General features: G+C 44.2%; 1 protein-coding gene across 3 annotated transcripts in view; it reads right to left on the bottom strand.

Moving 5' to 3' along the window:
- Positions 1-24,798, bottom strand: part of ACSL6 (acyl-CoA synthetase long chain family member 6) — a 106,833-nt gene that overhangs the window by 36,452 nt on the left and 45,583 nt on the right. For all 3 annotated transcript variants that reach the window (XM_081936589.1, XM_081936587.1, XM_081936588.1), the window contains exon 2: positions 2,193-2,413. In XM_081936589.1, coding sequence (XP_081792715.1) covers positions 2,193-2,413 — 221 coding nt within the window. The remainder of the gene's footprint in view (positions 1-2,192; positions 2,414-24,798) is intronic.

Raw genomic sequence — 24,798 nt, 5'->3', positions numbered from 1 at the left:
ATCTTTAATTTATAAAATATGAGGACTGTTAAATTTATCCATGATAATAGAATAAATATTTTTTTAAAAAAATAATTCTATTTGATTACTTAATTCTACATAGAGAGATTGTGTAGCTCGGGAGAGAAAAAAGTAACCAAGCTGAAGCATAGACCAATCTCTGTTTTGATGCCTAAAAGATTCTGTCTCTCAAAAGCTTCCCTCCTTGGATACTCCATGTCTACAGCCTGGGCTTTAAAGAATAAGCATTGTGGCATGGAGAGTCCCAGGAATTGTTCAGTCAAAGAATTCCTCAATCTATCCGTAACTGAGGGGTATCTCCAGATAAACTCAAATTTTCAAAAGGTGGAATTCTAATATTATTAGGAAACTTAAATTCAAATATGTTTTAATAAACTGGTTAAATAAATATGGTTGCAAGTATTTGCAAAAAATTAGTAAGGAATGCAAACTAATTTCAGTGGAGTATCCTGAATTTGAACCGTGTTTCTAAAAATGAATGTTATCCCTTCAGATACTTTTCATTTAAAAATTGTTCAATATTCCTGCAAGAATCAGTTGCATAGATGAAATATACCGGGAAATGAAGAAATACAGTATCAAATAATTTGAAACTTTAAACTTCAAACAAATTCAAATATGACTATAGAAGGAGAAAATGTCCAGAAAAGTTGTCACTATAGACAAAACTCTGTGATCTAGCATTTTGTTTTCAAAACGGCCAATCAGCTTAGGTAACTGTTAAAGGGTGTACAAAATGTGAAGCTTTTCAAACTGGAAATGCCTTTTTTGAATTTGAATCAGTTGATTTGTATTGAAAACAATGACAGGCTTAAAACACTTCCAGAAGGCCATTTTGAATACAAATGAAGGTTTAGAACTCAAAACAATTCCTTCAAAATTACTGAATTCGGGTCATTTCAAATTTAAATCATTCAAATTTGAAATATTTTGCACTTCACTAATAGTGGTACTAAAATAAAGAAGATGCCTTTATGATTTATAATTAAAACATATGAGGATATATGCTAAATTGCAATGCCATAGTGAAGAACTGAGGACAAAAAACCTGGGTTCTAACTCCCACTCAAACTCAAAACTCTCTAGGTGAATACAGCCAGTTACTCTCAGCCCAACCAATCTCTCACTCTCTCATTTTCCTCAAGGAGAATGCCAGATATATCTTGGATTAAACAACCCAGTTAATACAGCAAAAGCTCAATAACATACAACATACAAACTACAATTACTTCATTACTTCATGGGCAAGGAATATCTAACATCAAAATAACATTTCTGAATAACCAAGTTAACCTTCCCAAGCACAATCGAATAATGTATGTGTACCATTTCCATAGGAAATGAAATACATTTTAAATGAGGCAATAACAAAGATTATCAGATACTGTAAAAGGAATCTCAATAGCTTAATTAATTTGTTTTGTCTGTGCTTTTACAAATATGTCTCCAAGGGTTATATAGCATATTTCAAACAAATAAATAACAAAAAAATCTTAAGAGAATTGATTGCATCATCCATGTTATTCAGGAAATCTACTCAGTAAAAACGTCATTGATATGTGCCACCTTTTTCAAAGAATATCTTCTTCAAAGGTTTTTTTTTTCCTGAATCAAATTTCAATTCATCATATTTTGCTATAATTAACTGGATTATTAACCAACACCAAACTAATTTAAATGTTGATGTATTATTTGGATGACCATATTCACTAATAAGATTTATTCTAATAAGCAGATAATAAGGAACATAACCTTAATTCATACAGTTTCACAGAGCTAACCTCACTCTCCTCCTGACAATTTTTCTCCTGAAAATCTTGCTAAGACAATATTTGACTAAAGAATCAAGTCATCTATTAAACAGACAAATACATCATCACACAAGAATACATCCTATAAAATGCATACTATGAATCACTTGCAGACTCTTTTCATGTACCTAAACATGAACTTCACATTTTGTAGAACAGCATGTCTCTCGCAACTAAGGTTCAGAAAAGCCTCTCTGGGTCAGCCATTGTACTAATTAGATGGACAGGCCAGAATATTTACAAATCTACTTATGGATATTGTCAAAAGATCAATGCAATAAATGGAACAGCATCTGCTAATAAAAACACTGCTGAGAAAAGACATGTTATAAAATGTAATTCTATCACGATAATCCTCACCTCAATTTCTTCTGATTGCATTAGGAGATCACATGGTGGTTTTACCGCTTTGGGGCGGTTGACGAGCCAATATGCAATAATAGCTGCAAAGGCACCAATGCCCACCAAAGTAGAAGCTGGCAGGCTTCGGAAAAACTGGCTGAAGTCTTCAAATTCTGGAAGGCGTAAATTCCTTAGAATCTCTTGTACTTGCATCTTTTCAAAGACTGAAATGGCCACCTCTGCAGAATCCAAAGAAGAAATAATGAAATTAAGTTGACAAGATCTAACAATTGCAGAGGAGAGAAAGAATGCTCCATAAGGTTGAAGGCCAAAATTCAACTTACAATCTCAGCACAATAAATAACAGTGCAATTGTTAAATTTTTCCCAGATTTAAATTAGTTAAACAGAAGACAAGGGGCTGACTTAAACATTACTTTTAAAATGGATTGATTATGTTCCATCAAGTTGGTGTCGACTTACATAGATTTTCTATAGAAACTTTCAAATAGGGGTACAACTTTCTATTCTGACATCTATTACGACAAGATGAGAAGCAATTGAGGAAACTAACCAAGAAGAGAAGAAACCTAGAACTAAGGAGAAATTTCCTGACAGTGAGAACAACCAACTACTAGTGGAACAGCTTGCCTCCAAAAGTTGTGAGTGTTCTGTGTTCTATGATTGGTTCTTTCAAACATTTCCTATGAGGTTTGAAGCCACTGTGAAGTGAGAGTCTTGTTTGTTTGTTTGTTAATTTATTTATTTATTGCCCATTTACATTACCAAATATGGAGAAAGCTGTGTTGATATACATACATATAAAACAGACATATAATCCTAACTGCCAATCAATAAAAGCAATGAAGTAACAACCACATGCACCAGTATAATTAATAATGGCAATACAGCACTGTACTTCAAATGCTCCATGGAACAGTCCTATCTTGGCAGCTCTAAAAGAATGGGAAAACATTGTCTGAAGATTCCCACAAGTTCTCAATTCCCCAATACATGGGGAATACCAAGGATCCCTAACAACAATGTGCAGATAGGATGGGTTAATTCTACCCTAAGGAAGTGTCCTGAACAAACCAGGGAACTAAGAAACCCCTGGGAGTTAATACCCTGTTTCCCCGAAAATAAGACCTCTCTGGATAATAAGCCCAATGGAGCTTTTGAGTACATAAGCTAAAATAAGCCCTCCCTGAAAATATTGCAACACAGCAGCAGCCATGAAGTGACCACGCTCGCTGCCTCCTGCATCTCAAAAATAATAAGACCTCCCCAAAAATAAGGCCAAGTGCTTATTTTTGGGGTCACAAGAAAGTAAGAAAGACCCTGTCTTATTTTCGGGGAAACACAGTACAATGACCACAATAAGGATCACAAGGTTGAAGTGGTCCTTACACACTAGGACAGGGGCTTCTGCCATTTGGAACAATTGTATTTTTTTGTGTTCTATAAAGCACACTGCAGCAGTCTAGTCAATGAACTTCTGAGTCCCAGAATATATTCTGCTTCACAGTATTTCCAAGAAAAGAAAGAAATCATAGTATTTTTTAGTAAACATAAATGGGAAAGTTTCTAATTACTTGTAGGCCTGTTATATAAGGGGGGGGGAGAATGTACCAGATATATCAGACATATTTTTTGGCATTCAACCAGGGTGGACAATTTATATTTAACCTTAGTACTAATAATATATTTGTCATTTGTTATATTTTGTACACATGGTTTTTATATTTATTGTCGGTGTCTGATGTTTGTTTTTTCCCCTTTTTCTTTTTCCCAATTTTGTACAGTATTGGACATAAATAAAAAAAAGACTGGCAATTAAGTGGTAAATGTCCTTTTCATTAAAAAAAAATCACCTATGTGGAAATCTATTTAACCCCAAGTAACCCCAAGAATAAAACTAATCTTTGAAGCCCTCTGGTTTAGGATCAATTATTATGTATAATTGCGTAGAAAGTCCACAAATTGCTTCCAATCTCTTACAAATTTTCTAAGCCATCTCTAATCAATGCTGTTAATTTCACCATCTCTGCCAATTCAATAAACTTTAAAGGTCATTCTTCAATAATCGCCATCTCTTTTTTTCCCCTAGTGTACAATTGCCAGTCTTTCTGACTAAAGTAATGTATATACTCGCTCTAGATTATTGTTTATGTGCAGTAACATCTCTCCTGTGACCAACAAATTCTTACTAAGAGAATATACTGTCAAAACAAATTCATTTCTTTGATGCCATGGTCTATGTAATGTGATATTTTTCATTTTGAATATTAAATCCTGGTAAAAAATACTGCAAAACGATGACAAGATATGACAGTTTTCCTAGATTGCATACTAAGAATGTAGAGCTTCAATGTGAGAATAACTACAGAACTTTGTATAGAGCATAGTTGATAAATGTGCATTTTCAGTTTTTGAAATGATTCCTTGAAAAAAGGAAACAACAAAGGTCGTCAAGTAATTTGGTCAAATTCTTTATTATATACTTCTGTGATATCCCAATTTTTTAAATCTTTAGATTAAGAAACACAGTGTATACATCTCTTTGAATCTAACATGAATTGAACTTTGTGCCGCTGTACTTCTTTTGAGTTGGATAGAGAAAAAGAAAAAAGTTAACAAGGCATAACAAACCATGAACATATTGTAATGGGTATAACGGATCCTGTCTGTCTTTATGGCTGCCAAGAACTTATCCAACGTAGGTCCTAGTCTGCTGATGGAGCAGATTGAACCTGACAGATGTGTGTCAATGTCATCATTGCATTCTTTCCATCATGCGAAGCTCTACCTTCCTATATGCTAGGCTCCACTTTCCTATTACTGCATTTGCATAGTTTTCTTTCAATTAGCGAACATCAATACTATTTATCAGCAGTTCATGGCTTCTGTTAAACGTGCCTTTTGGGGTGCAGTCTTCTTCACTTGTTGAAGCCTAACACGAATACTTAAATAGCTTGGAGATATTAGCCTCTATTTAAAGGAGTAGCTTTCTCCATAAGTTACAAGCCTGGACCTCCAAAGATTTATTGCAGGTGCTACCTGGGAAGATAACCTGTTGGAACTGAGTAGGGCAAGAGCTTTCTGCAGGATGTACCAGACATTTGGAGTCTTCCCTTTCATTTCTATACTCAAGCCTTTCTTTCCTAATAGTTTATTTTCAACTGAGAAATCATATAATGCAATATATAGGGGAACAGCTCTCATTTATAGTATTTATATTGCACTTTGATGTTTTAATTATATTATTATTGTTGGATTTCATCAATTAGAATGACCGCTGGCTTACCTGAACGGTCGTTCTCTGGGTGCTGCAGGAGAGTCCAAGCATGGGTTAAATTCAGTCTATTCACCCAAGGACTGAGTTGATTTTCTTAGCCACGCTTCCCCTCCTCATTGAGGGCGAGTTCAAAAACGAATGGATGTGATGGATGTGTCCACAATGTATCCTCCGGACTTGTTAACAATGTCATTGCTCCACGCGGCCTGAGGCAATCTAGTAGAGAAAGGAAGAAACCCCAGGGCGAGGTTGGACTCTCTTGTGTTGTGGGACAAGCCTTTATCCAATCCCTCCTGTAAGAAGTCTAGCAACTCCGGGACGGTTGCAGAGGCAACTTCGATGTCATGTGTGCGGCACCAGGTAACGAAGGCGGACCAGGTGGCATCATAAATCCGAGTCGTGGACAGGCATTGGGATGCCTGGATGGTACGAATGACCTTGTCTGAAAGATTGTCTTTCCTCAGGAGGTCCCCCTCAAGTGCCAGACAGCCAACTGGAGCCAGCTGGGATCCGGATGCACTGTGGCTCCCTGGCTGAGGGAGAGCAGCTCCTGAGGTATCTTCCATGGTCTGTGAATGGAGAGGCTGACAAGGTCCACGTACCAGGATCTCCTGGGCCAGTGAGGTGCAACTAAGAGAACCACTGCTTCCTCCACTAGGATCTTCTGAATGAGCTGTGGGATGAGAGGCAGCGGCGGGAAGGTGTACAGGCCTCTTGGCCAGTGGCAGTGCAGTGTCGGTCCCTTCCGCTTGTGGAGTGACATACCTCGAGAAGAACCTCGGGAGAGTTGGCTGGACTGGCGAACAGATCGGCCACCGGCAGGCCAAACCTGACAGGGAGGTGATGGAAGGTTGAGTGTTGGAGACACCATTCTGCATTGTCAATGGTCATCCGGCTCAGCCAGTCCGCTCTCACATTGTCCACTCCCGAGATGTGGTCCGCACGTAAGGAGACCAAATGATGTTCTGCCCAACTCCCTAGAACCTCCACTTCTGCTATCAGAGCCTTGGACTTTGTGCCCCCCCCGGCGGTTTATGTGGGCCTTCGTCGCTATATTGTCTGTGAGTACCAGAACATGGCGACTCACAAAGTCCTTCCGAAAGTGAGACAAGGCTAGCCTGGCTGCCCTTAACTCTAACCAGTTTATGTTGTGTGCTGCGTCTCTCTGTGACCACTTGCCCTGAGTTACCTGCTCCTGAAAGTGAGTGACCCATCCCTGGAAGCTCGCGTCTGTTGTGACTACCAGTCGGTCTGGTTCTTTGAAGAGACAACCTCTTGTCACAGCTCGCGACTCCCACTACCGGATGGACTGTTTCACCTTCAGCCTGTGGAAGTGTGGCGCTTCTTATGAAGGCCAGCCTCGATGCCTCTGTCATTGTACAATGACCTCTTGCATCTCATAGGACAAATCGGGCCCCTGATCCTCAGGGGGCCTTGAATCCCCTGACCTCCTTCTGCCAGTTTGCCTTATGGGGCCTAATTCCTCCTGGATAGAGGAAGAGTCTGGATAACCCAGGGAAGCTGCAGGAGAAGAGGCCTGAAATCCCTCCACCACCACTGAAGGGGAATTGTCCCTTCTTGGGGAGGCCTGGGGAAAAACCTCCTGTAGCTGGGGCAAAGGACTTGGATCCCTGGATGGATGGCCAGAGGAAAGGGACAGCCTTTGGGCCCTTTCGAAGGTCTTTTCGAGGGCCCTATGCCTGCGGGCCTCAGCCTTAGACAAAGCCTTGCCACCTCTGGGATTGGGAATCCCCTTCCCCTTGGTGCCCTTCCTGCCCTCCTCCACCTCAGGGGGGTCTGGCCTACTGCATTTGGACGAGGGGTCCGGTTGTTCTTCTGGCGCCCTCTTGTCTCCATCAGCCATGGTGGTCTTCAGCTGGGTCACTGTGAGCAGTAGGCTTTGCACCAGCGCGAGCTGCGAGCTGCTGTGCGCCTCACAGATGTGTGCTCCCAAAAGGAGTATGACCCAAGGGGGGCAAAGCTCTCCTAGGCCACTTGGTGTAATCTTCTTGAGGAGGCCTTGCCAGAGCCCCAAACTAAGGCCAAGCATTCCCTCACAGTGATCTGCTGGCTGGGAGGAAAAGCGCAGCAAGCAGTAACGGCCAGGAATGAAAAGCACGTGAAACATCTTTCAAAATGGCCACCGCACTTCTCGGGCAATAAGGGAGCTGTTGGGCGCAATCCGAAACCTCCAATGAGGACTCCGGGCGAAGCAAGGTGAAAACTGACAGCTGGGGGGGAAAGGAAGCCTCCTAACACCCCCGCGCTCGCCAGCAGCCTCTGGACAAGCGCGGAGACGATCGCAAGCTCCGTCAGCGACAAGGAGCCAAAAAGCCCCGAAAGTCCTCACCAGCAATTTCAATTAGGCTATTTTAAAGGATTTTTCCACTAACTAACAACTAAGACAAAAAGAAGTAAATCTCTATACTAACTAAAGGAGAATCTCAGTCTATTCACCCAAGAACTGAGGAGCTTCCCAAAACGCATCCGAACTGGGCTGGACTAGTTTTTGAACTGGCCTTCAATGAGGAGGGGAGACGTGGCTAAGAAAATCAACTCAGTCCTTGGGCAAATAGACTGAATTTAACCCATGCTTGGACTCTCCAAGCAGCGCACAGGAGAATTTTTACTTATAGTAATTAATGACTGACATACTGGAAGCAGTGAATAATAAAGATGATATATACCTGTAAATAAATTAATAAGGTAACAGCAGAGAAATAAATGTTATTTATGCTAATACTGTAACAAGCGTAAGACAAGTATGGCTTCTCTCAAAACATACTACAACAAACTTACTATTCCTCTATACGTAAGTGAAAATTAAAAAGATACATAACAGGAGTGCCAAACTCAATTTAATTGAGGGCCGCATCAGGTTTGTGTTTGACTAACGGGCTAGGGTGGGCATGGCCAGCTTGACGTCACTCGTGTCAGGGGTGTCTATGGTGGCCCAAGCGCTCTGCCAGTGAAAATGGGCTCCCGAGCTTCCGTTTTCAGCCGTGATGGCCTCCTGACACCCTCTGCCAGTGAAAACAGAGATGCGCTCTGGGGGCTGTGCACAGCCCTTCCGAGCTCCATTTTCAGTGACAGAGGGAGACAAGAGGCTATCACAGCTGAAAACGGATCCTGGGAGGGCTGTGCACAACCCTCCCAAGTTCCGTTTTCGCTGGCAGAGGCACTGCGGGCCAGTCCTTTGCTATTTCTAGGGCAGCCCCGTGGGCCAGATCCGGCCCATGGGCCTTGCGTTTGACACCCCTGGATATTTAACAACCAAAGTACAGATGAAATCATTTCTCTGGGCTGAACCATAGTCCCAGGGTTTAAATTATGATACAATTTAAAAATATTTCAGAAATGAATGGTAAATTTTGCAAAACTAACCTTTGATGGTTATCATAGAGAAATTAAGAAGCAGAAAGGAGTTCCAATGTCAGTAGTTGTCAAGTCTCAGTTTTACTTATGACCATCACATCAATAAATGACTCTCTAATCCAGTTTCTCAGTTTTATTTCTTTACAAGTTAAGTTCCACCAAATGTTTGGGGTGGGTGGGTGGGGGATGCTTTTTCTTTGCTTATATTTTAATTGAAGTGCATCACTTCCTTCCACCCTCTTTCTTTCCCTACTACTGGACTAATGATTCTAAATAAAATTTCTTGGCTATTCTTCATTTCTTTTATTAACTGAGCTAGTAACATACTAAAATTCTTAACCTTTTTGATTTAATTCTCCTTAAGGAATGTGGGTCACTTTGTCAAGAATGAATTGCATTTATAGAGGTTGATCAAATGTCATATGGTAACTTTTTTGTTAAAATGGTCTAAGAAATAATTGTTATTATTCATATAATAATACAAAAGCAGAGGAACTACAATATAAAGGATAGATCTCATTACATTTCTAAAAGTTGCCACTAAGCACATATAAATATGCCTGATGGATGAGGTAGTAAAACATCATTAAACTTTCTTGCTGGAGGGCAATTTCGGGGACTGGCCCAGAGAAGGAAGGCCCTGCGTTGTGACACAACCTAAAGCTCTTCATCTAATAGTGGAACAACAAGGTAGATCTCTCCCCAACCAAATCCAAAAACATGATATGAATCAAGACATTTGATAAGGAACAGGTAGTCCCATATCTGAGGATGGAATGGGACAACTCGGCGTAGCCAGTTCACTGCCACCAGCTCACCAGCATCAAGTCACCTCTGTCAACTGACCACTGCCAAGTGATTGTAGGACAACTCAATACAGCCAATTCACCATGGGGACAACACACTGTGGGTGATTGGAGGAAGAGCTGGGTGAGCGAGCAAGCGAGCAGGTGGGCAGAATGCAGAGCAGCAGCAGCGACTGGGGGCTTCCCATTTTCACATCCCCCGCTGCTGCCACTGCCACTGCCACGCCAAGCTGTGGACCATTCAGAGTTCAGGCAGTTTGGTGTGGCAGTGTTTGCGTCATTTAGTGGCAGTGGCAGTGGGCAGGGTGGGACAGTGGGGAGGGGGTGGCAGCTGGGCGCGTCCCATTTTCACACCCGGTGGCAGAGGCAGGGGATATGAAAATGAGATACGTCATCTGCCTCCTTGCCACCCATCCCGCCCACTGCGGAATCGCCTGAACTCCGAACAGCATACACCTCTACAGGCCAGCAGCAGCAGTGGGGGGTGTGAACATGGGAAGCCTTGGCCTCCGTGGTTGCCATCACCGCTCTGCATTCTGCCCTCCCCGGCTTACCTGCTGGCCTGGTTCTCTCTCTGGCCACCCACAACAAGTTGTTCCCAAGGTGAATTGGCCGTGTTGAGTTGTCCAGCGGCAACTTGGCGGCAGGGAATTAGCAGAGGCAATTTGGTAGTGGCAAGCTGGCAGCAGTGAGCTGGTCACGATGAGTTGTCCTAGACCCATCTGAGGAATATTAACAAGGGACACTACTCCAGGGCATTTTTACTCCACACAATTCAAAGGTGTCAAACTGCTAATATTAATAATGAATTAGATGTCATGAAAGATCTCCTTAGCAAAGAAATAAATGCAGTCTCCAGTGTCTTTCACCACACTGAACTTTAAAAGCAAGCATCCAAGGATTTTCCTGTCATTCTGCAGAGTTTGGCAGACAATAGATCTAAAACTCTATTCTGTTGTGCAAACCAGCAGACTATATCCTTTAACTACGGAGACATACCTGGCTATCACTTTCCTGAGTAGCAGAAAAGATATGATGAACAAATGCCTTTTGGGAGTAAGACTAAATTAAATCTTATATGAATGACTAATGATTTGATGGTGTCCCATTTTTCTTCGACAAAAACAGTGAACCTTGAGAATTAGGGAAAAGCAGATGAAAGCAAAGGTTTAACCTTTTCCCCCAATGAAATTCAATCACTTAGCTTGTACATAACAATGTTTCTCTCTGTTTCTTTGGGGTCACACAAAACTATTTTGTTTCCTTCAGCCAAATTACAAACCACCAACAAAAGAACAAAGCTTTTCTCTAACGAATTATGCGCTAGAGATCACAAGAGTAAAAATGCACAGCCAGCACCAAAACCTATTTCAAGGAAGAAAATAAATCTTGCTTGGATTTACAAAGAATAAAATACATGCATAATGTTTGTGGTTCCAAGAGTGCACCTTTCTGAAATTCCCAGTTTTCATTTTCTCACCCCATCATTAAGGCCAACAATATTCAAATTCTACAGCAAGGGGTGAATAGTAGATGGTTCATAGTAGTAATTTTATTTCTTAATATTTCAGCTCCAATCTTGCTTCAGTAGTCAGTACAACAAAAGTGAGGGTTTTCATACACCGAGAATAGCATTGCTTCTTGCTAAGTGTAGGCAATCAAGCAGTGGTGAATGAGGAATCAACTTTTCTGCTTCTTTATAAACAAAACACAAAAAAAACACCCCATCACAACTGTTTGCAGAAAATCTAAAAGACTTTTCCACAATAGAAAAATAAAGAAGTTGCTCAGCATTGATATGAACTTACCTTGCTTAACTGTGAAACAGCAGTCATGTACAATTGCTTGAAAGGAAGACAAATCCAGTCCTGGCAGCTTTATAATATAACACTTTATAATATATCACTTTTGGCAGCAAAGGTCAACAATCCTCACTATCTCTTTGCTAATATGCTTAACCTACCTAAGAAGCCTACATTAAGAAAGGTCCTGGTGGAGCTGCATCTTTTTTTACAGTGTCATTGTGGACTTTAATCCAGATGTCAACATCACTATCGGACCAAGGACACGTTGTATCTTTCCACACTGTCCTCTTAACTGCCCTTCAAGCTCTACTGATTCTTTTGGGGACCTGGTTTCACACAGCCACTTCAATTTTTCCGATCTTCGTACATCTTGGCTATCCAGAATTTCTTTTTCTTAGTTTTCTGTTCCCCTGTCGTAGCTGTAACAGCTTTGACTGGCTAACACAAGGACTTTTTCAATTACTTCAAGATTCAGATTTCTTTTGCAGCCTATCAGACTTCTGCTACAAGCAGCCATTCATATTCTGGCAGCATTGACTGTGCCTCCCTTCTATATTCAAAACTCCCCTTTGGCCAACAAAGTGGAAGCTTGCTAAGTAACACCCTGTTACTATGGCAGCAACCCTTTGTGTTCAGAAGCACCCACAGAGTTGTTTTGAGAAAGACTGTGTAGGATACATCCTGTAATCACACTTGCAAGATATCTCATACAACAAGAATAGTAAGATGCTTGCTTGAGAAGCTTTTCAGAAATGTGATGTGATCAAACTTTTAATCGCCCCACCCCCCTCTGCATCTGTAAATTGAATTTTTTATAGTTTACACCTGCTGTTCATGTAGGGGAAAATACAAATCTAATGTAGCTGTTGTTGGATCCAGTCTCCATTTACTCCATTTACTTGTCACTGGGCAATTTGGTAAGTGACTTCATTTTATATGAAGCCTATACAACTTGCAATTTACCAAATGCAAATGTAGTCCTCTAGTCTTATTGTCTGGCTTGATTGTCAATCTTTCTGTTTTCCGATTGCAAATACTAGTAAGCAGTAGTTAGTCCATCCAACTTTCCAGATATGTTCAAATACAGTCTCTGCTTCTTAACATGTGAGGTATGGTCCAATATGTTTAGAAGATTCCAAGCTAAAAAGACTGCTCTAGATTTATCAATAAATTTGGTAATCAATCACGTATATTGTCAATTCATAACTTGGATGTTGTTTTTTTCAAAAGAACTGCACTACAACATTATAGGTTGAAATATTTAATACTACCTTCTGAAAGTACTTAATGTTTTAAAATGTTACTACTAAAATATTATCTCTAATAAGAAATATTAAACATAAGATAAATTAAACATAATTTAAGATATATTGTATTCACAAAGAGCAATTTCTTACAATTATTCCTGTTTCACATATTTAAGGACTGCAAGCAAACAAAATAACTAGGAGGTAGATAAAAGTCATCATTTACGTCTGTAAATAGCACTCAATAAATGCCAAATTAATAGTAATTAAACATACTTTCAATAGTAACTAAATGATAAAAAAACAATGCAGTTATGTGTCAAGTAATTACTGAACAACATATATAAGAATAGTTACTCTATTGTCAAATTAATAAAACACATAAATCAGGAGGTCTCTTTTAAATAAACACATTCTGAAGTCTATTTTTATTTACAAAATAAGCAAGTACAATTATGGAAATCACTTCAAAGCTACAATCAATAATTTTGTTGTAATGACAGCAAGAAAAATATAGCAAGTTTCATAGTAAGTTTACGACTCACCCAAATAACTAAACTTTGTTATCTGAATAACAAGAGCCAAATTTTGCAATAATCCTTAGTTTGGGTAAAGCAACTATTATTTTATGCCCAAACAATCTAGAATTTACCATATATACATTTAAGCACTTGATTTTATGCCAGAGCAAGTTATTTACTGCGAGGATCCAAAATGTTGTGACTGCATAGTTAATTCTAGAATTTCTATCTACTATGTTGGATTGGTGAAAATCATAATGGTTTGGAAAAAAAATAATGAAAGGCAAAAGTAGACTGTTTGATTAGACCAAAATTCACAGTGCAAAAGAATTATGTTCATTTATCATAGGCATTGGAAGTTTATTATATCTGCCATCCAGTACTGCTGATGGCAAGGCACTAAAATGGGCTCTTGAAAATGTTTATTGATACTTAAGAGTGAGTATAAGTATTGTGTGGCGAATTCGGAAAGAACGTTGGTCTTACCTGAACGTTTTTTTCTGGAGAGTGGAGGGAGGGGTCACTGAAGGGTTATTACAGCCTGATTGGTCCATTTGACTGAGAGAAAACTTCTTAGCCTTCGGCTTCTCCCGTTGGCTCCCCGTTTCCGCGATGTCACGGTCAGCGTCTGCATGATGTAAGAAGACAAGGGAAAGCCGCCCAGGGCCACCCGATTCTACCCCTCCCGGACCCTGTCTATCTACCTAGGGCGGGAAAGTGACCCCTCCCTCCACTCTCCCGAAAAAAACATTCAGGTAAGACCAACGTTCTTTTTCCAGTAGAGTGGAGGGAGGGGTCACTGAAGGGACATACCCACGCTACGTCCCAGGGAGGGGAGACTGGGTCCCAGGGGGAGGATCGGCCGCCACCCGCTGGAGCACCCTCCGCCCGAAGGACGCCTCAGCCGAGGCATAAGTGTCCAGGCGGTAGTGTTTTATGAAGGGAGTAGGGGAGGCCCAGGTGGCCGCGCGACAGATGTCCTCGAAGGGTGCCCTTGTGGCCCAGGCCGCTGAGGAGGCCGCACTATGAGTGGAGTGAGCCGTAATCCCCGAAGGGGGGGATTTACCCGAGGCTCCGTAAGCCTCAACAATGGCCAACCTGATTCACCTCCCAATAGTTGAAGACGAGACCTTTTTACCTAAGGAACTCGGGTGAAACGAGACAAACAGCGCCTCGGTCCTACGAATGCCCTCCGTCCGTTTTAGATAAATACGGAGGGCCCTGCGTACATCCAACCGATGCCACGCCTGTTCTCTCTCCCTTGTTGGATTGGGGCAAAAATTCGGTAGGACAATTTCCTGGGCCCTGTGAAACAGGGTGTTAACCTTCGGGATGAACGAAGGATCCAAGCGCAGAACCACCCTGTCCTGGTGAATCATACAAAGGTCACTTCGTACAGAAAGGGCCCCCAATTCAGAAATACGCCTGGCCGATGTAATGGCCACTAAAAATACTACCTTCAGCGAGAGGAGACGCATGTGAACCGATCTGAGCGGTTCAAAGGGAGAACCCGTCAGCGCCTTCAGGACGAGGGTAAGATCCCATGTAGGGAACCTATGAACGGGAGGCGGACGGATGTTGGCCGCCCCTTTAAGGAACCTCTTCACCAATGGAGAGCGAGAGAGGGTAGAGGAGACCTCTCCTCCCAATATAGTGGATAGGGCCGCTACCTGTCGCCTGAGTGTATTATGGGACAACCCGTCCTCTAATCCTTTTTGGAGAAACTCTAGAACGTCTGGAACCGTGGCCCTAGCTGGATCCACCCCCCTGGGGCTACACCACTTCGCGAAGGCCGACCAGGTGGCGTTATAGATTCTAATTGTGGACGGTCTCCTAGCTGCCTCCAAGGTAGCTATGACCCCAGATGACAACTTCCTCCCTTTCAGTAATCCCCTTTCAAGAGCCACGCGGTCAGATGCAGCCACTGCGGCTCTGGGTGAATTAAGACCCCCTGACACAGGACTACCTCTTCTGGCGGAATACTCCAGGGGTCCGTGACCGAGAGCTGGACCAGGTCTGCGAACCATGGTCTCCTCGGCCAATATGGGGCTAATAGAATGACGTGAGCCCTCTCTGTGACTACCTTCCGAATGGTTCTGGGAATGAGGGGAAGGGGGGGGAAGGCGTAGAGGAGACCCGGAGGCCACCAGGTTCTGAGAGCATCCGCTCCTTCTGCTGCTGGAGTCTTGAATCTGGTGAAAAATCTCGGCAGTTGTGCGTTGCTGGGGGAGGCAAACAGGTCTACAAGGGGGTTGCCGAATCTGAGGCAAATCTTCCGAAACAACTCTGGGTCCAGCTGCCACTCGCCGTTGTCCAGAGTCGCCCGGCTCAACCAGTCTGCCTGGTGGTTGGACTCCCCCGAAATATGTTCCGCCGTAATTGAGGCCAAGTGTCTCTCCGCCCATAGGCATAATGTCTGTGCCTCCCGCCACAGGGCTCGTGAGTGAGTCCCCCCTTGACGGTTGACATGAGCTTTCGTCGCTACATTGTCCTTAAGCAGGACGTGTCGCCCCTGCAGTTGGCGGTGGAAAGTCCGGAGGGCCAGTCTCGCGGCCTTGAGTTCGAGCCAATTTATATTGTGTCTGAGGTCCGAGGCAGTCCAACGTCCCTGGGCCATGTCGGACCCCATCACGGCCCCCCAGCCGTAAAGGCTCGCGTCCGTCGTGACTTGTACTCTCTCTGGCTCCCAAATTGAGGCCCCCTGTCGCAATGCCGGGGACATCCACCACTTGAGCGAGCCTCTCACTTCTGGCGTTAAGCGAAGCGGTCGTAGAGAGTTGCTCAACATTTTCCTTTGGGCTGGTATCAAGGCCCACTGGAGGGGACGCAGATGTAGACGGGCCCAGGGAACTATCCCTATGCAGGATACCATCTTCCCCAGGAGTCGGGACAAGGTCAGGGTGGAAACGGACCTTTTTGTCCTGATGGACGTGATCAATTGTCTCACACTGGTCAGGCGGTCTGGGGACAGGCGAACCCTCCCTGACTCAGAATCTATTACTGTCCCTAGATGCAGAATCTGTCTGGATGGAGATAGATGACTCTTGGGAAAGTTTACTGAGAAACCTAGTGTCTGGAGTCATTGGATGGTCAGCTGGAGGTCTGCTTTGGCTCTGGGGAGGGACCCTGCCTGCACTAGGACGTCGTCCAAGTAGCACTGGAGCCTCACCGGAATGGATCTCAGGTATGCAGCCAGGGCCGCCAGGACCTTGGTGAACGTCCGTGGGGCCGAGGCCAGGCCGAATGGAAGAGCCCGGTACTGGTAGTGTTGGCCTTTGTGGGAGAATCGCAGGAATTGGCGGTGAGCCCGGAATATGGGGATATGGAGATAGGCCTCCGTCAAATCTACCGAGGCCATGAAATCCCCCTTCCGAATGCCCTGCAGGATTGACTTTAGGGAGGCCATCTTGAAGCACCTGTAAACTAGATACTGATTCAGGCGCTTCAGGTCGAGAATCGCCCTCCAACCCCCCGAGGCCTTCGGGACTACAAAGAGATTTGAATAGTAGCCCCGCCCCCTCTCCGGCTCCGGAACGACCTCCACCGCTCTGATTTCCAGAAGGTGTGAGACGGCGAGGTCCATGAGATGACGGCGTTCCGGATCCCGGGATGGGGAGAATGTTCTGAAGCGTCTCGGAGGGTAGGAGAGGAACTCTAGTCTTAGGCCGTGGCGAATGGTCGCTCGGACCCACCCGTCTGATGTGATCTGGTCCCACTTGTCCGCATACAGTGTCAGACGGCCGCCTATGGGATGACTCGGGTTCGAGTCATTTCCCTCTGCGGAAGGGGCGGCCGCCCCCCACCCGCGAAAGGGCCGTTTGGATTGGGACTGGTACCTGGGGCGGTCCTGAAAACCCTGCCTGTTGTACTGCCTATCCTGTCTGTACTGCTGGAACCGGGGCTCCTGGTCCCTGTCATAAGTCCTGAAGGAAGGCCTGCGATACGGGTGACTACGTGTTTCGGCCTTCTTGGTGGAGGTGGGCATCATCTTTTTCTTGTCTTTATTCTCCACCAAGATCGGGTCTAGAGCAGACCCAAACAGATTGGGACCCGCAAAGGGGGCAACTATTAAATCCCATTTGGCTTTATTATCGATCTGCCAATTTCTAAGCCAAAGGAGCCGACGTGCGGCCACAGAGGTAGGTAAGGCGCTGGAGCCGAATCGCATCGCATCCAGGGTTGCGTCGGCCCAATACTGGCAGGCCGCCATAATTTTAGTTAAATCCTGATGGATGCGATCATCCTGGATCGGGATACGATCCTGGAGTTGGCGGAGCGGCATAACGGTCGTGCGATTAAAATACGAGGTGGCGGCCGCCGCCCGCATTGCCCATGCGGAAGCCTTGTAATTTTTCCGCAAGGTGAGCTCCGCCCTTTTATCCTCCGGCTTAAGCTTATCTGCGGCATCCCCCGAGACCACCGGGGAAGATGAGACCAGGGCAGCTATCGGTTGATCTATGGCCGGTAATTGGATGGCCTGTAGGAAGGTCTTTTCCATGTTATAAGCCCGCCTGTCATTGCTGCCAGGGGGAGAAAAATTTGAAGGCCTAGCCCACTGATTGGTGGCTACCTCCAAGAACAGTGGAGGGGCAGGGATCTCCTCTTTATTGGTGGCCGTGTTTGAAAACATCACCATGTCCGGATCTCTGGGCGGGGGCACTGTGGGGTCCCCCGTGCCCACCTTGGTGGTTCTCCTAGCCTTCTTCAGTAGGGGCTTAAACATGGCCTGGATGAATAAGTTGGAAGAGATGGGCTGATCAGTGGCCGCATCCTCTTCCTCAGAGAAACCCCAGTCGTCTTGACGACGGGCCTCCTCCCTAGAGGAGACCTCGCTCATGAGGGAAGGAGAAGAAGTTCTAGACCTGGCCCTGCTGAAAGGAGTAATCCTACTATGCCGGGAAGGTCTGTCCCTTTGAGCTATTCCCTTGGAAATGGCTGCAGAGATTAATCTTTTAAGATTTTCAGGGAGGTGTTCTAGATCCTCCTCATCCCATTCAGAATCATAGTCATGGGGGATCGAATCCCTGTGAGACCTCCTACCCCGGGAGGAGCCTGCAGAGGGGCCCTCTAATGGGTCATTTCTATCCAAGCCCCCTGTCCCAGGGGAAGTTGGGGGTGGGGGTGAAGCCCCCCATCCTTCACTCCTAACTGATCTGGATGAAGAGGAAGAGGGAGAAGAAGGGCTGAACCCCCTGTTGACAGAAGGGGAATGACAAGGAGCCTCAGATCTGGGGGATCTAGATCTAGGTCTGGGATCCCTGGCCTTCTTCTTCTCTGCCCTCTCAATGGCTTTCTCAATAGCTCTGGAACGCCTAAGCTCGTCCCTTTGCAGAGCTCTGGAGGGTCTATCCTCAGCAGTAGGCCTAGCAGCTCGAGGCCTGGCCGGGGCCGTGGGGCCTGACTTCTCCTCTGGGGCCTGGGTGGTCGCGGTTTGAGCGGTTTCGGAATGCGCTGCCATCGCCCCACTCACGTGTTCAGAAGAAGGTGCTTTAGCTGATTTGGAGTGATTTCCAGCCTTTGAGCCCGGCGCTGGTGTGGAGACGCTCAGCTTGGGCCTGTGGTGCCCCTGCGTTAGGCCCGTTCGCCACGTGTTCAAAATGGCCGCCGGCTTGTTTTGCGGCCGTTTCTCTTCAGGTGGCCGCTAAAATGGCGCGTGCGCGCCGCCGCTTGCCTCCCCGGCCGTTCAGACGGCTAGTCGACCCGCTATTGTCTATCGCAGCTCTGTGCGATTCACCGCCGGTCTTCATGCCCGGCAGGAGCCGCTGGCGCTCCGGTCTTGCGCTTGCGCCGCCGCCGCGAGCACCGCCGACCCGGAAAAGGCGACGCGGCCGAGTTAGGGGCTTGCCGGTCTTCACGCGCGGCAAAAAAGGCCGCCGGTGCTGCGGCTTAGATAAATGGGTCGTCGGGGGAGGAGTTGGGAGCTGTAAGCCCCCCGGCACGCCCGAGACACCAGGAATCAGCCGGGGGAAGGAAAGGCCCAGAATGGAGAAATAGGTAGGAGAGGAGAATGCTCTAAGCGCCTCTCCCTGCTTATCTGGGACAGCAAAAAATTCCCGCTGGGCACAGCTCCTTCTATTCTATAATTTCTTTCAATTTGGAATATCCAATTGTCCAAATACTGCTCTATTTAGTACTCACAATCACTGGGAACCAAACAATAGTCTGAGGACCTTCTTGACTGAGAGGAAACTGGGAGCCAACGGGAGAAGCCGAAGGCTAAGAAGTTTTCTCTCAGTCAAATGGACCAATCAGGCTGTAATAACCCTTCAGTGACCCCTCCCTCCACTCTACTGGAAAATAACTTAGTTACGATTTCAAGAAAGATTGATAAGAACTTTTAAAAATCTCCTATGTTATAGCAAATGGCAGCACTTGCATGACCTTACACAATAGTACTTGGGAAGGAAAGCACCAGGGATATTAGAAAGTCTAGAAAATTAGGGGGAGGGGGAAATGTACCAGAAGGAGGTAAAGACAATCCACTTCTGTACAATGCTAGGAAAACTACACATTCATGTCACCATCAGCGTCAAATTTTATCCAAAGGAGTATTTATAATTCCGTTCCTTGACAGAGGTCACAAAGCATCAATATTTTTCATGGATTGACATCACTAGACAAATTCATACAGCCGATAAAATAAACTTATACCGTAGTAGACAATCTTGACAGTAAAAACAGACCCACAAAAAGAGTGCCTGAAACAGATTTCTCTATTCATGGACAATATTTTAAGTAACTTGCTAGATAAAGCAGCTGGTTTAGGGAACAGATGCAGCAGTTAAACTGTCCAGAAATATACTAATTAGTGCTGCTATTAAAGAACTGGTGCAGCATCCACCAGGTACCAGCTGAAGATAACAGTGTTTTTAAAGGTAGCCCAAATACAGGTAGTCCTTGACTTACAACAATTCATTTGGTCACCATTCAAAGTTACAACAGCGCTGAAAATGTGACTTATGACCGTTTTTCACAATTGCAGCCATTGTAGCATCCCCATGGTCACATGATAAAAATTTGGATGCTTGGCAACGGGTTGATATTTATGATGGTTGCAGTGTCCCAGGGTCATGTGTCATCCCCTTTTGTGACCTTCTAACAACCAAAGGGGGAAGACAGATTCACTTAACAACCATGCTACTAATTTAATAACTGCAGTGATTCGCTTAACAACTTTGGCAAGAAAGGTTGTAAAATATGGCAACATTCCCTTAACAACTGTATCACTTAGCAACGTAAATTTTGGGCTCAACTGTGATAGTAATTGGATAACTACCGTGTTTCCCCGAAAATAAGACAGGGGCTTATTTTCTTTTGCCCCACGAAATATGGCCTTGGGCTTATTATAGGGGAGGGCTTATTATTTCTGGGGTAGGTGAGAAGCAAGGTGCGCCTTTTACCTTTCCAGCTCCGTCGCGTTCCACGCCATTGTGCTCAGGGAAGTGGCTGGTAAAAAAAAAAAACTTCTCGCGAGTTCAATCAAACATATTGAAATCGCGAGGAGGTTTTTTTTTACCAGGGGCTTCCCTGAATACAATGGCGAGGAACGCGACGGAGCTGGAAAGGTAAGAGGCGCGCCCCGCGGCCCAACACCGCCCACCTCGCCCCAATGGTAAAGGCAGCCTGCCTGGTTCCCTTCCCCGCCGTCCCTTTAACGAGGGGCGGCAGGTGGGGGGGGAGAAGCGAGGCACGCCTCCTACCTTTCCAGCTCCGTTCCGTTCCTCGCCCTTTCGCCGTTTGAATCCCCTTGTAAAAAAAACCTCATGAGTTCAATTCGCATGTTTTTTTTTACAAGGGGATTCAATGAGCAAAAGGGCGAGGAATGCGACGAAGCTGGAAAGATAAGAGGTGTACCTCACAGCCCAACACCTCCCACCTCGCCCCAATGGTAAAGGCAGCCTGCCTGGTTCCCTTCCCCGCCATGCCTTTAACGAAGGGTGGCAGGTGGGGGGGAGAAGCGAGACATGCCTCTTAACTTTCCAGCTCCGTTCCGTTCCTCGCCCTTTCGCCGATTGAATCCCCTTGTAAAAAAAACCTCATGAATTCAACTCGCAAGATTTTTTTTACAAGGGGATTCAATGAGCGAAAGGGCAAGGAACGCGACGGAGCTGTCAGTCTCTGGTAGCGCTAGGACACACGTCGCACTTCTCCCCCCCCACACCTCTCCCCCCTCACTAAAGGGACGGCAGGAGAGGGAACCAGGCAGGCTGCCTTTACTGTTGGGGTGAGGTGGGCGGTGTTGGGCTGCGATGCGCACCTCTTTCCAGCTTCATCGCATTCCTCGCCCTTTCGCCGATTAAATCCCCTTGTAAAAAAAACCTCATGAGTTCAACTCGCAAGATTTTTTTTACAAGGGGATTCAATGAGCGAAAGGGCAAGGAACGCAACGAAGCTGGAAAGATAAGAGGTGTACCTCACAGCCCAACACCGCCCACCTCGCCCCAACAGTAAAGGCAGTTCAACTCATGAGGTTTTTTTACAAGGGGATTCAAACGGTGAAAGGCCGAGGAATGGAACGGAGCTGGAAAGGTAGGAGGTGTGCCTCGCTTCTCCCCCCCCACCTGCCGCCCCTCGTTAAAGGGACAGCGGGGAAAGGAACCAGGCAGCCTGCCTTTACCATTGGGGCAAAGTGGGCGGTGTTGGGCCACGGGGCGCTCCTCTTACCTTTCTAGCTTTGTTGCATTCCTCGACATTGTATTCAGGGAAGCCCCTGGTAAAAAAAAACCCCCATCTCGCGATTTCAAGATGTTTGATTGAACTCGTGAGAAGTTTTTTTTTCACCAGCCGCTTCCCTGAGCACAATGGCGAGGAACGCGAGGAAGGGAACCAGGCAGGCTGCCTTTGCCGTTGGGGTGGGCGGTGATTTTTTGCACGAGAAGGAACAGGCAGGAGGGTTTGATCACATTGCTGGCCTGCCGCTGTTTTTGCTGCGAGCCCTCTTTTTGCTCCGGAAGCTGGTAGGTGGTACAGTGTTAATGGCGGGGATTGGTTGCTCATGCGCTTAAATATTTGGGGCGGGCTTATTTTCAGGGGAGGGCTTGTTATGGCGCATGCTCTGAAAAGCCCGATTGGGCTTATTAGCAGGGCATGTCTTATTTTCGGGGAAACACGGTACTTGTAAATTACTATAGCCTAAATTAAAGATGATTATTACATGTGCAAGAATTGATGTACATGGTAGATATGTTACAAAGGAGACGCAGTCTACCAAATGAGTTGAGTTCCAAGTTTTTCAGAAGGAATATACTCATAATCAAGTTATGGAATCAGTCCATTCAATTCCAGCCCTCAATACCTCCATTTGTCTGAATTAAAGTTTATTTTTGTTCATCCTCATACATCACTTTAAAAAAGATTGTTTACACTTGCCTGGAGCATCCTGTTTTATTCTACAGTATAACCAATTAATAAAGTGGGTGGAAGGCAACATTCAACAGGAAAAAAGAAATTAAGATACCTGAAGCAATAACTCAATATCAGGATTCGAGACAATGATAGAAGCATGGTCAGGTAAATAAAAAAACGGAACAATATTTTCTTGAACAAGCCATATGACTTCAATTTCTGAATCCTACATGGCTTTAGATGCCCTCATTCAATAAAACTACAAAATACATTAACAAGGGAGCTCCATATCCTGAGGGTCTTTCTAGAATATCTTCTGAAAACCACTTTGCTAGTGCCTGGGGAACAGGATATGGGATTGTTTGTTTGACGTTAGGTTTTTCTAATGTCTCTCAAGGTCTCCTAGTTTAAAGGCTTTGACTGTTACTTTTAGAAGAGGAGTCAGCCTGGAAGGATTTTGCGCTCAGATTTATAAAAAGGAAAAAAAAAAAGACTGATTCATTGATCACCTAAAAAAGTAGGAAACTTACTTTTAATTGCAAGATTAGTTCATTGCCACCGTATTTCTAAATGCTTTCATGGAAGAGGGAAAAACCCATTGACATGTAATGCTCCTAAACAGTGAGAAAACAAATTAGCTTCCATTTGTCCTAGGTAAAAATGCAACTGGATTAAATAATTCAGTTTTTTTTTTCAAAAGAGGCTTAAACTGCTTTAGTTTGTATTGCTTCCTTCCCCCTGTGTCATTATACAACAAAAAGGAAATGAAAATACCTGAACAAATGATGCCTATGTGAATAACTGAGCAAACTAATATATTCTTCACTGGAAACATATTAATCCATATTGTACCAAAGAATCCAGAATAATACCAAACTAAATTGGGTTTATCATTAGGTAATCCTAGAAGATCTTTTCAAGCTCAGGCTCTGCTAATAATTTGTAGGATAAATTTAAATCAGAGCACATATGAACTTGCATACATATACACATAAATCATTGTAAAAACTAAATTAGTCTAAAAACAAATACATTACATTTTATTACGGTATTGTTCCCTCCCTGCCTGCCTCCCCCCCCTCTCTCTCTCACACACATAAAAAACCTATCAACACAAACTTTAAAAGCATGTGTTTTTTAAAAATCCCATCATTATTTTTATCTCTTCATTCCACTGACACAGATATTATTTGACTAGATACTTGCAAAAGTAACTTTGGTTTATATTGCTAAATGGATGGAAAGTGACTATGTCTTTTTTGCCTAGGTTAAGCAGGGGTCTAACACTTACAGAGACCAAAGAAACAAATTATTTTTCAGCATTAAAGAGCAGAGGACCACAGCAAAGTATGGGCAAAGAAAGGGCAGGAAGCTATCCTTCACAAATCAGGAGGTTAGCAGGCTAACTTTCAGCCTTCTTCCATTTTAAAGTCTCATCACATGGAGCATATGTATTGAACCTTCTAATATTTCCAGTAAAGCTAAAACAAGTCTTCAATATTAATGTTCAAAAATAAATAGTGTACTCATCCCAAACCTTACAGGCAAGCCTATATGTCACACATTCAAGAACATTTTTTTTACAACCTTCACACTATGCTTAGGGGAATTCTCTTCCACTGTGCCCAATGAAACATTTATAACAGTTGGAAATAAATCTATATATAATAAAGTGTGCTAATTACCCCCAAGTGATTGAGTGGTTTCAGAGATGGGAGTAATTAACCTGAATAAATGATGCCTGTTAAATATTAAAATATTAAATAGGCATCTACCTTAATATTTAGATATCACTGTATGATCTAAGAGTTACTTGGGCAATTTGGATGTGTGTTGTACCTTTGCTTTCTACAAGAATAAATTCTTTCTTTCAACAGATCAACAAAAAACCAGAGTGCATAGAGCTGTTCTCAGGATTTTTTATCTATTGTTAGTAAGTGTACCAAGGGACTGTTCGATGCTCCAGATTCTATGGCAAAAGGAATTTTGGGACAACAAGGATGCAAACATAGCACCTTTTTGCAAGACTTAAATGTAGCTGCATTGTTTTCTGACAGCACACAACAGCAGCAGAGAGGATACACTATAATCCAAAGAAGGATGCAGTCCAGGTGCTGTTCTTATTCCTTCACAACCCATGGAATATTTTTTATAATTGCTATGCAGCTCTGATAAATAGGACAATTGTAATACATCATAGGATCAGTCAGCCTGTATTAACATATGGA

This window comes from Natrix helvetica (genome assembly GCF_964273705.1).
Source record: "Natrix helvetica genome assembly, chromosome: 1".
Taxonomy (NCBI): Eukaryota; Metazoa; Chordata; class Lepidosauria; order Squamata; family Natricidae; genus Natrix; species Natrix helvetica.
The sequence above is the reverse complement of the archived record's forward strand: the minus strand, read 5'-3'. Positions and strand labels throughout refer to the sequence as shown.